The sequence below is a fragment of the Balaenoptera physalus genome (genome assembly GCF_965194825.1).
Source record: "Balaenoptera physalus genome assembly, chromosome: 10".
NCBI lineage: Eukaryota > Metazoa > Chordata > Mammalia > Artiodactyla > Balaenopteridae > Balaenoptera > Balaenoptera physalus.
Window position 1 is genome coordinate 112,026,652 of NC_138889.1, and position 13,501 is coordinate 112,040,152.

A 13,501-nucleotide genomic window follows, 5' to 3' on the forward strand; every position below is an offset into this window, starting at 1 on the left:
TCATTGCGGTGGTTTCTCGTTGCGGAGCACAGGCTCTAGGTGCGCGGGCTTCAGTAGTTGTGGCACGCGAGCTCTAGAGCGCGGGCTCAGTAGTTGTGGTTCGCGGGCTCTAGAGTTCAGGCTCAGTAGTTGTGGCGCATGGGCTTAGTGGCTCCGCGGCATGTGGGATCTTCCCGGACCAGGGCTCGAACCTGTGTCCCCTACGTTGGCAGGCGGATTCTTAACCACTGCGCCACCAGGGAAGCCCCCTTCTTTTCTAAAAAATTTATTTATATATTTATTTTTGGCTGTGTTGTGTTTTGGTTGCTGCGTGGGTTTTTCTCTAGTTGCGGCGAGCGGCGGCTGCTCTTGTGCGCGGGCTTCTCGTTGCGGTTGCTTCCCTTCTTGTGGAGCACAGGCTATAGGCGCGCAGGCTCAGTAGTTGTGGCACACGGGCTCAGTAGTTGTGGCTCGTGGGCTCTAGAGCGCAGGCTCAGTAGTTGTGGCGCACGGGCTTAGTTGCTCCGTGGCATGTGGGGTCTTCCCGGACCAGGGCTCAAACCCGTGTCCCCTGCATTGGCAGGTGGATTCTTAACCGCTGTGCCACCAGGGAAGCCCAAGGGCTCCCTTCTGTAAGCTCAGGCTGTCACGGGCCAAGCTGGGCTTCTGCTCCCTGAGCGCTTTTGCGGGGGCCGCGTAGGGTAGAGGGGGGGTTCCTCCAAGCCTTGCCCTAGAGGTGGGCAGCTGGGCTGTCTTGGTAGTGCTGCTGACCTCTGACCTGCCCTCTGCTCAGACTGTCTCCTCCACACACCCCCGCCCACCCCCCCCCGCCTCTGAGTGCCCAGTGGGCCGGGCAATGCTGGGTGGGCTGCAGAGGCCCCGTGGGAGAGGGGCCACCTCCAGCTGCACCCTGAGGGAGCCCCTCGCCGCCAGCCAAGCCCCTGGTTGCAGCAGGGGCCGTCTCGGGGGCTGGGGCCCTGCTGAAGGGCACTGTCCCAAGCGTGGGTGGCCCCTGGCTCCCTGCCAACAGCCTGCCTGGCGCAGCCGCACCTGGACTTTTGGCCCCTGCTTCCGAGCCCTTCCGAGCAGTTTCCTTCCTGTGGAGGCGGACACGTCCTCCCAGCCCCAAGCTCAGAGGGCAGAGCCCCGTGGCGGGGGGGAGCCCATGACCCCAAACCCAGCCGGCAGGCCCCTGACAGCAGGACCTCCAGGACCCCTCCCCGGCCCTGGCTGAGCTTTCGGTCCCTCTGAACTTGGTGTGATTCTCCGGGTGCCTTGTCTACCTGGGATCCGCCTCACAGCCTCGGAGCCTGGGACCCTCTGTCTGTGGATTCCCACTGGGCGCTGACCCTGGAGACCCCCTTCAGCCCCGCCTCCTCAGGCCGCCGGGCGGGTGAGGCTCGGACACACCCCGAGGCCAAGTCACCTTGGTGCGCCTGGTGGAGGCCCCGCCCGCCCCGAGGTGTCACCGCCCGGCCAGTCACTGAGCCAGCCTGGCCACACAGACTCAGCTCGAGGGCGGTGGCCGGATGTGACTTTCCGTGGCAACCTAACAGGCCTGGCCTGGCCCGGCCCAGCTGGGCTCCGGGCTCGTGGGGTCTGTGGACCTTGGCCAGGCCCAGGAGGACAGGGGCAGCAGACCCCACAGACACACCCTCTGCGGGCCCCTCCCGCTCGGGCCGGGGGCTTTCTCCAGGGCTCCTCTGGAAGTCTGGGGGTGCCCACCAAGCCTCAGCCTCCGCAGCTCATGCATCTGGGGTGTGAGGAGAACCATCACTTGCCAGCCTGGGGACCCGGGAGGGGAAGCCCGGCGCGGGAGGCCAGAGCCGCCCTGCTACTCAGAGCCCGGGCACGGGCAGGGCTGCCCACGCCGCCAGCCCGGTTCCTGCTCTGGGCCTCAGTGAGCCTGGGGCGTGCGTCTCGGGGGGCAGGCAGGCTCCGGGGGGCAGGCACTGGGCCAGCGTGGTCTGGGCTCTTCTGCCTTGGCCCCGTTTTTGGCAGGGGGCTGGAAGGTCCCAGCAGAGCTCCTGGAGCTGCCCTCCCAGGGACCAGAACCCTGACCTCCTGAGGAGGAGGAGAACCGAGCAGAGGACGGGGCCCAGCCCCCTAGGCTGTGACCCTCTGTGACCTGGACAGGTCACCTTTCCCAGCTCTGCAGTGGAAGTGGGGGAGGGGACTGTGAGAGGCACCCCCAGGCCCGGTCCTTGGGGTCCCGTCACAGGGCAGGGCTGAGGGGCTCCAAGGAGGATGGGAGGAGACTGGACCTGAGGAAGGGGCTCAGGAAGGGGCTGGGCCGGGGTCTTTCCTCAGGCTTTCAGCCCATCCTGTCTGGCCTCCAGAACCGGAAGGTAATAGATCTGTGTTCTTCAAAGTGTGTGGTCATTTGTTATAGTAGCCCCAGGACACTCGTGCAGATGGCCACAGGCAGCCGGGCTAGAGGCTGGGACAGGAGTTGCGCCGGCGGGCAGGTGGTGGTACAGAAGGGGGAGGGTGGACTTCAGGAAGCAGGGAAGAGGGCGCCTGGCCTCTGGCCTGCAGAGTGGGAGGCACAAGGGGACACTGTTTTGAGCATGAGATACCTGGGGTGGTGTGTAGGTGGGCCTGGGGACCCTGGGTCAGGACGCCCAGCCCCTCAGCAGCTCATGGGTGGGGGGCCAGGATGGGGCTGGTGTATGGGAGGGGCCACGGGCAGAGACCAGCCCCAAGACTGCGGTGCCTGGTGAGGGGCTGATTGTCCAAAGAAAGCACAGAGTCTCTACCCAGAGGAGGGGCCGAGGGGACCCACTGGCCAGGTCCCACCGGCTCAGGCCCCTCTGAACATCCCAAAGCTGCTCTCCTGGCCTCTGGCTCTCCTCCTGGCCAGGAAGTACTTCCATCTGGATTTCCAGACATCCGAGGAGCTCCGTCTCCTTGTCTGTGCCTGGGGAAACCAGGTGATGTGGAGAACTCCTACTCATCCTTGAAAACCCGGCTCAAAACTCACCGGTGGTCCCTGGGAAGCCTGGACTTCACCACCCATGGTCAGCTAACAATCCTGTCACTCTTGTCTGGTCCTCATCTGCCATCAGACTGCGCTGCAGGCCCAGGGGAGGGTGAGAAGGTGTGGAATGGGAGGGCGGGGCAGGCTCAGCACCAGACTCCCTGGGGGCTGTATCAGTCTCCTGTCACTGCTGCAACAACTGACCACAAACTGGGTGGCTTAAAACAAACAGAAACTTACACTTTTACAGTTCTGGAGGCCAGAAATCCACAATCAAGGTGTTGGCAGGGCCACAGCGGCTCTAGGGAAGGATCCTGCTGTCCCTTCCAGCTTCTGGGGCTCCAGGCATCTCTGGGCTGTGGCCACGTCCCTCCAGCTTCTCTCTGTTGTCACGTGGCCTCCTCTTCTCCTGTGTCTCTGATGAGGACCCGTGTGCTGGCATTCAGGCTTCTCGATAATCCAGGAGCAACTCCTCCTCTCAAGGTCATGACTTTAATCGCATCTTTTGCCATATAAGGTCATCACCTCCATCCATCTCCAGAACTTTCCATCTTCCCAAACTGACGCTCTGTCCCTGTTAAACACTCACTCCCTTCCTCCTCCCCCAGCCCCCACCGTCTACTTCCTGTCTCTGTGAATGACAACTCTGGGGACCTCACGTGAGTGGGACCCTATTCACTCTTTTACTGTATGAGGTCACATTCATAGGTTCTGGGATGAAGACACGGACACATCTGTTGGGGGAGGGCCACCGTCACCCCCTACAGAAGCTTTTCAGACAGACACAAGCATGTGAAGAGCAAAGACGGCAGACATGTGGGGCGCAGAGAAATGCCTGCGGAGACCGGACCCCAGTTTGGGCCACAATTGGTAATACAGAGCATGCGTTGTTAGGCCAGCTTTGGGGAAACGGGCACCCTGACGGTCAGGAGGGCTGTAAATTGGTTTTCAGGCAACCTTGTCAGAGTTGTGACGTGTTTAACTCAGCAATTCATGTCCTCCCAACTGCCCTGGTGAAACGCTGCACATACGGGTATGGTCGGCGGCACACAGACACTCCGGCAACATTGCTCACGGGAACTGCAGCCTGAGGCCCACCCAGCACAGGAGGTGATTAGATGACGGAGTGTGGCCGGTGGAAGGGAGGCGGACTCATGGGGGACACCCACGACCTAGAAGAAAACAAGACCTGCCTCCCTTTCTATCAAACAGATTAAAAATGCAAGCTCGTGTCTGTGCAGACCTGGGTATTCACATTTTCTAAGTTGTGCTAGAATACACATTACATACAATTTAGCATCTTAACCATTTCTAGCAGCCAGCTCAGTGGCATTAAGTTCATTCACAATATTGTACAGCCATCCCCACCATCCGTCTCCAGAACTTTCCACCTTCCCAAACTGACACTCTGTCCCCATTAAACACTCCCCTCCTCTCCCCTCCCCCAGCCCCTGGCCCCCACCATCCTGCTTCCTGTCTCTAAGGATTTGATGACTCCAGGGACCTCGTGTGAGTGGAATCAGACAGAATTTGTCCTTCTATGTCTGCCTTATTTCACTGAGCATAATGTCCCCAAGGCTCATCCACATTGCAGCCTGTGTCACGATTTCCTTCCTTTTTAAGGCTGAGTAATTGTGTACATGGACCACGTTTTGTGTATCCATTCATCCACGGACGGGCACGTGCTTCCACCTTCGGCTGCTGTGAATGATAGCTGCTGTGAACACGGGTGTGCAACCATCTCTTCAAGTCTCTGCTTTACTTCTTTTGGGGACAGACCCGGGAGTGGAATTTCTGGATCACATGATAATGCTATTCTTAATTTTTTGAGGTAACGCCAATGCATTTTTTATGGGGTTGGCCAAAAAGTTCCTTCGGTTTTTAAGTAAAAAGACAGATTTTTCATTTTCACTAAGAACTTTATTGAACAACACATTCACCGTTTCGTTCCATTACCTTCTGCCGTTTTTCAGGCAACTTCATAATTCCATCTTCCCAAAACTTTTTATCTTTTTGAGCAAAAAACTGTTCCAGGTGCCTTTTACAGTCTTCCAATGAATTGAAATTTTTTCCATTAAGGGGATTTTGTAAAGACCGAAATAAATGGAAATCCGAAGGGGCAATGTCTGGTGAATAAAGCGGATGAATCAGAACTTCCCAGCCACGCTGTAACAGTGTTTGCCTGGTCATCAAAGAAACATGCGGTCTTGCGTTATCCTGATGGAAGATTATGCGTTTTCTGCTAATTCTGGACACTTTTCATCCAGTGCTTGGGCACTTTTCATCAATTGAGAGCAGTACTTGGAATTAATCGTTTGGTTTTCTGTAAGGAGCTCATGATAGAGGACTCCCTTCCAATCCTGCCCTATACACAACATCACCTTCTTTGGATGAAGACCGGCCTTTGGTGTGGTTGGTGGTGGTTCATTTCGCTTGCCCCACGATCTCTTCCGTTCCACATTATTGTACGGTATCCACTTTTCATCGCCTGTCACAATTTGTTTTAAAAACGGAACGTTTTCGTTAGGTTTATGTAGAGAATCGCATGCGGAAATACGGTCAAGAAGGTTTTTTTCGCTTAACTTACGTGGAACCCAAACATCAAAGCGATTCACATAACCAAGCTGGTGCAAATGATTTTCAGCGCTTGATTTGGATATTTTGAGTATGTCGGCATATTTTGAGTATGTCGGCTATCTCCCGCGTGGTATATAACATTGATTGTTCTAAGTTAATGTCTCGATTTGATCGCTCTCAACTTCAACTGGCCTACCTGACCGTGGAGCATCGTGCAGCGAGAAATCTCCAGCACAAAACTTCACAGACCACTTTTTTTTTTTTTTTTTTTTTTGCAGGGTACATTATTTATTTTCACTTGAACATGGAAAGAAAGTGTCACACTCCCCCTTCCCCTTTTTAGGGGGAGTGTATTTTAATCTGCAGCCTCTTTTCCATCCACCCTGTGTATGTGTTACACGCACACCACAGTTGGGAAGGTGGCTGGGCTGACCCAGTCCGCTCACCTGTTACTCCTTTGAAGAGGGTTTGACAAAGAGGGAAAAGGAAGGAGCCACACCAGGCCGAGGTTTCAAGCCATGGAATGCAGGCAACGAGGCAGAGAGGAGCAGTACCAGAGGCCAGGAGAGAGTGGAAAGGGCCACAGCTTCTTTGTTGTTTAAAAATTCTATAATTTGGGAGAGGGTGGTGATTAATTTCCAAAATACACTTCAGAGCCCCACCTTCCACACAGCTCCCTACTGACAGCCCTTTGGTTTTTCAGACAAAACGTAAGAGCCCTCACAAAGCCAGAAGTACTGATAATCCCTCAATGCACCCAAAAGCAGTGATCACTTCAGTCCCTTACAAAGACTATGTTCTATAGACTTTGCTTCTCCCTGTACATTTGTCTTACGGCTCAGTGGCAAGGTGGCTGTAGAGACACACACGAGGGGGGTAAGTGGAAAAGGGAAACAAAGGGAAGCCCAGGCACATGGGTGCAGGGAGGGGTGGGGAACACACCACTTCCATTTTTCGTTTCACAGACCACTTTTGACATGTTCGATCAGTCACAGCACCGTCTCTACACTGCACAAATCTTTTTATGCGTTTCAGTTGCGTTTTTACCTTGAAATAATAAAGCATAATATGCCGAAAATGTTGCTTTTTTTTTCTTCCATCTTCAGTATTAAAATGGCTACAGAAAAATTCACCAATTTTGGTATCTTTAAGTGCACGCTGATACGACAGCTGTCACAATACAACGTAACAAAATTGTTTTGAAGTTAAAGACAACTAAGCGCTACTAGAGCCATCTTACGGAAAAAAACGAACATTTTGGCCAACCCAGTAAAAAGGATCAAAGGTTATTTACCGCATCAAGAGTGGACCTGAGGTGGGGTCGTGAGAGAGGAGCGCTCAGAAGTTTGAAATAATTTCAGCCATTTTTTACTTTTTCTGTCAGCAGTTGGTAACTCTTTTGGCAAATGTTTGAAGTAGTAAAGAACTTGATTACGATACACATGACAGGGACTCCCTGGCAGTCCGGTGGTTAGGACTCAGCGCTTCCACTGCAGGGGGCACGGGTTCCATCCCTGGTCGGGGAACTGAGATCCCGCATGCTGCGCGGCACGGCCTAAATAAATAAATCTTTAAGAAAAAAATAAAACACACATGACCAAAAAGAGAAAAAAAAAATACACATGACAGGGTCCCACCCCAGACCTGCTGCACAGTCTCTGGGGTCGGGCTGGGCGGGAGCAAGACGTCCTATCTGTCCTGTGATGACGCAGCCCAGGCAGCTGCAAGGGCTGAGCACCGTCCAGAGGGTGGCGGCCATGCCTTGCCCACTCGCCCTCCCTCCTTTCCTGTGTTTTGTTCATACATTCATCCGAGATTCCAGAAAGGTCCCTTGTCCCCGTGAACCAGGCCCTGGGCAGTCTTTGCTGAGTGACAGGAATGACAGCTGGCTCCCCTACCCCCTCCGCATTCTGTGACGATGGGAGAGGCCCCTCCTCTTAGCCCCCCCAGGCCTGGACCAGCCTGGCCCTGTCCCTGACACCAGACCCCCCCACCCCGCCCCGAGGTGTTCTGGTTTCACAGACAGTCTCCACCAACGTCAGTTGCTCTGAGCAGAGAGCTGGGTCTCTTGGACAGGGAGGTAGATGCTTTTTAGGTCCACTCATTTCCAAAAGCACTTTCTGAGTGCCTGGGCTGGGCCCTGAGGGCCCCAAAGACTAAGACATTGTCACTGCATTTTAGGAGCTGGTAGTGACTTCTTTTTTAAAAAAATTTATTTATTTTTTATTTATTTTTATGGCTCTGTTGGGTCTTCGTTTCTGTGCGAGGGCTTTCTCTAGTTGCGGCGAGCAGAGGCCACTCTTCATCGCGGTGCGCGGGCCTCTCATTATCGCGGCCTCTCTTGTTGCGGAGCACAGGCTCCAGATGCGCAGGCTCAGTAGTTGTGGCTCACGGGCCCAGTTGCTCCGCGGCATGTGGGATCTTCCCAGACCAGGGCTCGAACCCGTGTCCCCTGCATTGGCAGGCAGATTCTCAACCACTGCGCCACCAGGGAAGCCCTGGTAGTGACTTCTGAGCAGGGTGCTGAGGGGTGAACGGGAGCTTGCCAGGACCCAAGGAGGGGAAAGGCGCTCTGGGTGGTGTGTCAGTTTCTCATTCGATCCCCAGCGCCTTGTGAGGTGGGGCCTGCCTGTCGGACTCCAGCTGAGGGGCTCAGGGAGCCAGACAGAGGGACGAGGGACACAGCCCTGAGAGACCAAGGCCAGGCTGACAGTGAGAGCCTGAAACCAGGTGGGGCCAGGCTGACAGAGCCTGAAACCAGGTGGGGACTGGCCTCCTGCCTCCCGCCCTTGGGCCTCTCACTTTTCCCAGGCTGCAGCTTTGGGGAGAGGGACTGAGGGCAGGCCTGAGTCACAGGCCACGGCCAATGGGCTATGTTGGGCTCAGGTCAGGTGACATCAGGCCACTTCTCAGGTGCTGCACCTCCCGGCAGCTGGGGCCTCCCCCGGGCCTCCCCAGGCTTGCATGGAGCGGGCAATGGAACTCCAAGGCCTGGCAGTCATGTGGCTGGTGGGAGCAGGCCCGAGGGTGTGCCCTGGCAATCCCAGAGGGCTTCCTAGAAGAGGCAAGAGGAGGGGGTCTTCCAGGCAGGGGAGCAGGGGGCCCGTCCTCAGGGCTGTCCCTGAGCACTGCCGCCCACAGGAAGAGCATGGTATCGAGCCCCAGGCGCAGGGGCTGCCGTGATGCACAGCTTCCTCAGCTTCCTTTCCCCAGGCTGGTTGGGCCACAGCCTGGAGGGCCTGGCCTCGTCACCGCTGGGGATATCACCGCCGGGGAAATGACCTCACTCGAGAAGTTTCGAAGAGGTGCCCTCTCTCTGCCCCAGCTGCCTGACATCCTCACCCAGCTGGAAGGGATGACAGGTGTCCCCAGCCGGATGTCTGGGGACCAGTCTCTTGTCTGCCTGGTGGGACAGGTTAGGGAGGTCCCCTCAGGCTCTGCGTGAATCCCGGATGCAGCCCTTGGATAAATATTAGTAAACTTGGCTCAGACCTACGCTCTCTGACGCCACTGTCTCGAGGCAAAAGGCCCGGCGCTGGCCCCGCCCCGTCTCAGACGCAGCCACCAAACATCCTCAGCCCAGAACCTGCTCAGCCCCTCGGGCAGAGGCTAGTTCCTGCCCCCAGGCTCGGGGTGCGATAGGATGAATTTGAATCCTACTGGCGGGCTGGGTGACCTCTGCTGAGCCACTTGACTTCTCTGAGAAGCCCCACCCGTTCCTTGCAAACACCAAGAAAGCAACCCAGCGGCCCCCCGCCTCATGGGGTGACCCTGAGGAAGAAAGCAGGGCCCACATGGGCCTCCCCGAGGGTGCCAGGCCCCTGACCCTCAGGCTGGGGCTCCTCCCTCCCCAGCACCAACCTGGCCTGGCGCCCTGATGGGCCGCAGCTTGCTGTGGGTGCAGCCCACATCCGCACTGGGGGCCTCGGTCCCCTGCAGGAAGCCAGCCTGGGGGGGTCCTCCGGGCTCCTAGCTATCAAACGGCTCAGGGCTGTCCCCCAGAAAGAGCCTCACTGGGGTTGCAAGGTCAGCGCTTTGCTTCCTTCTCCTGTTCCAGAGGGACCCTCAGACGGGCCTGCTTCGGGGATGGGGACAGGGTCCCCTCCTTGCTCTGGGTTCCTGCTGGTTTGGCCAGGCAGCTGCAGGCGGCCCACGGGCCTCTGGCTGGAGGGGTTTCCAGGCCCCCCGGGGCGGGGGCCGTTGGTGGTGAAGCTGCCTGGGGGGGATTCCCCCTAGCCCATCCCCATCCTCCGGGGAGAGTGGCAGTGAGCTCCCCACCCCCTGTGACCTGCCTTCCCAGCTCCTGTGGACGCCCACCTGTTAGACCACCACCCCCAGCTCATTGGTCACCGACTGACTCTCCCCAGAAAGGCCTGGCCAATGGGGACAAAGAGAGGAGCGCCGGGTGGGCGTGGCGAAGTGCAGCTCACCTGGCCTCGCCTGGTTTTCAAGGTCTCTCACATCCTCTCTTGCCCCACCCTCCCTGGGGCCTCCGCTACCACGTCTGTGAAATGGGGCCGGAAGAATGCCCACCTTGGGCCTCGCTCACCTGGGATCCTTGGGAATCCCCCCGTGGCACCCCGCCCTCCCCAAGGAGACCTCCAAGCTGTCCTCTTGCCCACCCCCAACCTCGTACTCCCCAGGGCAGGCAGGGCTTCTCCCCTCTCCCCTCTCCTCGGGCTCCTAGCACCAGCCAGGCCTACAGGCACACAGTAGGTGCTTAAGCAGTGCCGAGTGTCTGTGGTTCGCCTGGCCCTGAGGTTCCAATGACTGGCCCCCGGGTGGGGGAAACGGGCTGGTGGGCCTCGGAGGGGTCCCGGCAGAGCGCTGGACACACAGGGGGCTCACAGCAGCCTGGCCCCTGGCCTGCCTCTCCTGTGGCCCCGGCAGCCCAGGGCCCCCTCAGGACAGAGAGCCTGCGGGAAGGCGGATCAGCAGTCTCACCCTGCCTGATGCTGGAATCCCCTTTACCAGCCCTGCTGGGATGCCTGTAGTGATGGGGAGCTCACCCCCTTATAAGTCTGCGCTGTGTTGTCTTGAGGGGAGATCTGTCTCCCCACCCACCCACCCTGTGCTCCCTTCACCCTCTGGCCTCCGTCCCACGGGCCTGCCGATTCCAGTTCTGCCCCTCCCCCCAACCCTGACCAGCATCCCTATGCTTGTCCTGTGCTCCCTCCCGCAGGCCAGAGTCCTGGGCACCCCTCTACCCTCTTCCACACCCCTGACAGGTGCCCTGGACGCACAGGTGGGTGTGTCCATCCGCACAGGCCTGGCCCAAGCCACTCATCTGAGCCATCGGTGTACCTTATTCCTCACGGTGACCCTGAAGGGCCAGGGTTGGGACTTGCCCAAGGCCGCAGAGCGGGGGCAGGTGGGGTAGGGTTGGCTCCACGGCCGGCCTGACGGGCCTGCACCCAGAAGGTCCCACATTGGCTTCATGCTCTGCCTTCACAGTCTTGAAAATATCATTCATACTTTTTGAACCAGGGTACCTGCGTTTCCATCTTGCACCAGGAGGGGGCGGGGCTCTCACAGCCCCAACGGATTTGTGTCCTTGCTCCCCTTGCTTTGCACCTCCTGCCCGGGTCACAGCCCGGTGGGGTGTTGGAAGGTGGGGGGCCCTGGAGCGGCTGGGACCCCCATAGATTCCCTCCTGCCGGCTCCCCACCCCACCCCCCAACCCTGGAGGAGCCAGCGATCACTTCCTGCTCCTACTAAACCCTTTAAAGGAAGAGGGTAAATAAAAAGACTTGTCCTGCTGGCAGGGCATGACTCAGCCGCCCCCGCCCCGGCCCAGGCCGAAGCCCCCTCTGCCCCCCACGCACCAGCGCACTCCGCGCCCCCTGGGCTCCCAGTACCTCTGGCGGGTCCGCCGGTGCGTCCTCCCTCCCCCCACGTACAGCTGCCAGGAGGGCCCAGGGAGCAGGACAGGCCCCCTGAAGGGAGCTGGAGCGGCCCTCACACTTACTGAACACTAAGGGGAGCTGTTCTAGCGTTTTCCGTTTGTTGCCTAATCCAACAAGTGTCATTGTCCCCCATTTTACAGAAGAGAAAACTGAAGTTCAGAACACCTGCTCTCCCGGTCGGCCCGACGACCCAGGGGAAAGAGGGCAGGTCGTCCCAGGCGCGCCGGCCGGCGGGTGGCAAGATGGGAGATAAGGCCGGCTGGGGCAGGGCCACCGAAGGGTCTCCCCGGGGGCGTGGGAGGAACTGGGGCCGCGACTGCATCTGCCCAGCGAGCGGCAGGGCTGGGTGTCGGGGCGCCTGGAGGGTGGGGGTCTGGGCCCCGCCGTCACGGCGCCCCGGGCCGTCCCCGGCCGCGGGCGCTTCCCGCGGCTCCCCGGCAGTGAGTCACCGCGGGCAGGGCGGGCCGCAGCGCATTCCTCCGTGGGGCCGGCGTCCGGGGCGGGGTGGGGGCCATTGAGTCGCCCCACGGGGCCGGGGGGCTGGGGCGCCGGGGGAGCGGGGAAGGGGGGCGCGGGCAGCAGACAAGGGGAAGGGGGGCGACCTCGGCGACCTGGGGTGGGGATGCGGCGCGCAGCCCCGGGGTGGCCGGGCTGGGGTGACCGGGGCGGGCTGGGCCCAGGAAGGGGGCGCGGGGCGTGGCCGAGAGGGGGCGTGCCCGGGGCGGGCCGGACCGAGCGCGCGGGGCGGGGCCGCTATAAACACGGCGCCGGGGAGCCAGGGCTCATTGCAGCGGCCGCCACCGCCGGAGCGCCTTCGCCTCTGCCAGCTGCACCCGGCCGACATGAAGACCCCCGGGGAGGTGTTGCGCGAGGGCGAGCTGGAGAAGCGCAGCGACAGCCTGTTCCAGCTGTGGAAGAAGAAGCGCGGCGTGCTCACCCCTGAATGCCTGAGCCTGTTCCCCACCGGCCCCGGCGCGCGCCCCAAGGAGCTGCGCTTCCACTCCATCCTCAAGGTGGACTGCGTGGAGCGCACGGGCAAGTACGTCTATTTCACCATCGTCACCACCGACCGCAAGGAGATCGACTTCCGCTGTGCGGGCGAGAGCTGCTGGAACGCGGCCATCACACTGGCGCTCATCGACTTCCAGAACCGCCGCGCCCTGCAGGACTTCCGCAGCCGCCAGGAGCGCGCCGCGCCCGTCGGGCAGCCCGAGGCCGGGACGGCCCGCGCGCCCTGAGCGCCGCCGCGGTGAGTGCCGCCCGCCCGCCGGACGCGGTCCTCGGGGAGGATGATTTCGACCTCGGACGTCGTGGGGAGGTCCTGCCCCGTCTAGGGGACGCTGTCGAGAGGGGACTGGGGGCCTCGCCAACGCGGCGCGGCTGGGGCGCGCGGCAGGAGCCGTCGCTTGCCCCTTCCGTGTCCGGGCCTCGGGAGACCAACGGGCTGGACCCCGGCTCGCTCAGCCGCCGGACTCGGGCACAGCTCCCTGAACCTGCCCCCTCTCCCCACAGGAGCCACACACTGGACGAGTCGGGCCGGACGCGGGCCGCGCCGGCAGGAGCTCAGGGGATGCCCGGAGCGGCGGAAGCCCCGGCGGCCCCCAGCCACCGACCACGGCGAGGACAGAGCCCGGGGTTTGCGTCCCTGCCCGGCAGAGAAGGACCCTCCCGTGCGGAGCCGCGGAGCCTCGCCCCCGCTGTGCGGGTGCATTAAATTATTGGACTATCTATGTATTTATTTTGATGGTATTTGTGTTAAAACCATCTGTCTTAATATATATACACATACATATGTATATATATATATGTGTGTGTGTGTGTGTATATATATATATATATATATATATATATATATATATATATATATATATATATAATCAATGTGTCCATTCCAAATAAACTACCTGACTTGTTCTCTTTTCTACCAGCCGGTGTGGTGCAGTGAGCTTCCTGCGGGAGGCCAGTGGGTGGCCCCTTCATTCAGTGTGTGTTGGTTGGGGGGAGCGGCCACCCCAGGTGTCTGAAGGGCAAGGAAATGCTCTTTGAATGAACACTGTTA

The 13,501-nt window shown here is 59.4% G+C and overlaps 1 protein-coding gene and 1 long non-coding RNA gene across 2 annotated transcripts; one reads left to right on the top strand and one right to left on the bottom strand.

The window, feature by feature from the left end:
* Positions 1–249: 249 nt before the first annotated feature.
* Positions 250–11,272, bottom strand: LOC309668199. The gene is made up of 2 exons (XR_014268120.1): positions 9,398–11,272; positions 250–8,996 (listed from the first exon to the last, which is right to left on the bottom strand). It is a non-coding gene; the product is annotated as an uncharacterized lncRNA (long non-coding RNA).
* Positions 11,273–12,284: 1,012 nt separating this feature from the next.
* PHLDA2 (pleckstrin homology like domain family A member 2) lies at positions 12,285–13,369 on the top strand (the record flags this gene model as incomplete). The annotated part of the gene is made up of 2 exons (XM_082477699.1): positions 12,285–12,691; positions 12,955–13,369. One exon carries the CDS (start codon positions 12,285–12,287, stop codon positions 12,678–12,680), a length of 396 nt encoding a protein of 131 aa, XP_082333825.1. The 3' UTR covers positions 12,681–12,691; positions 12,955–13,369.
* Positions 13,370–13,501: the final 132 nt, after the last annotated feature.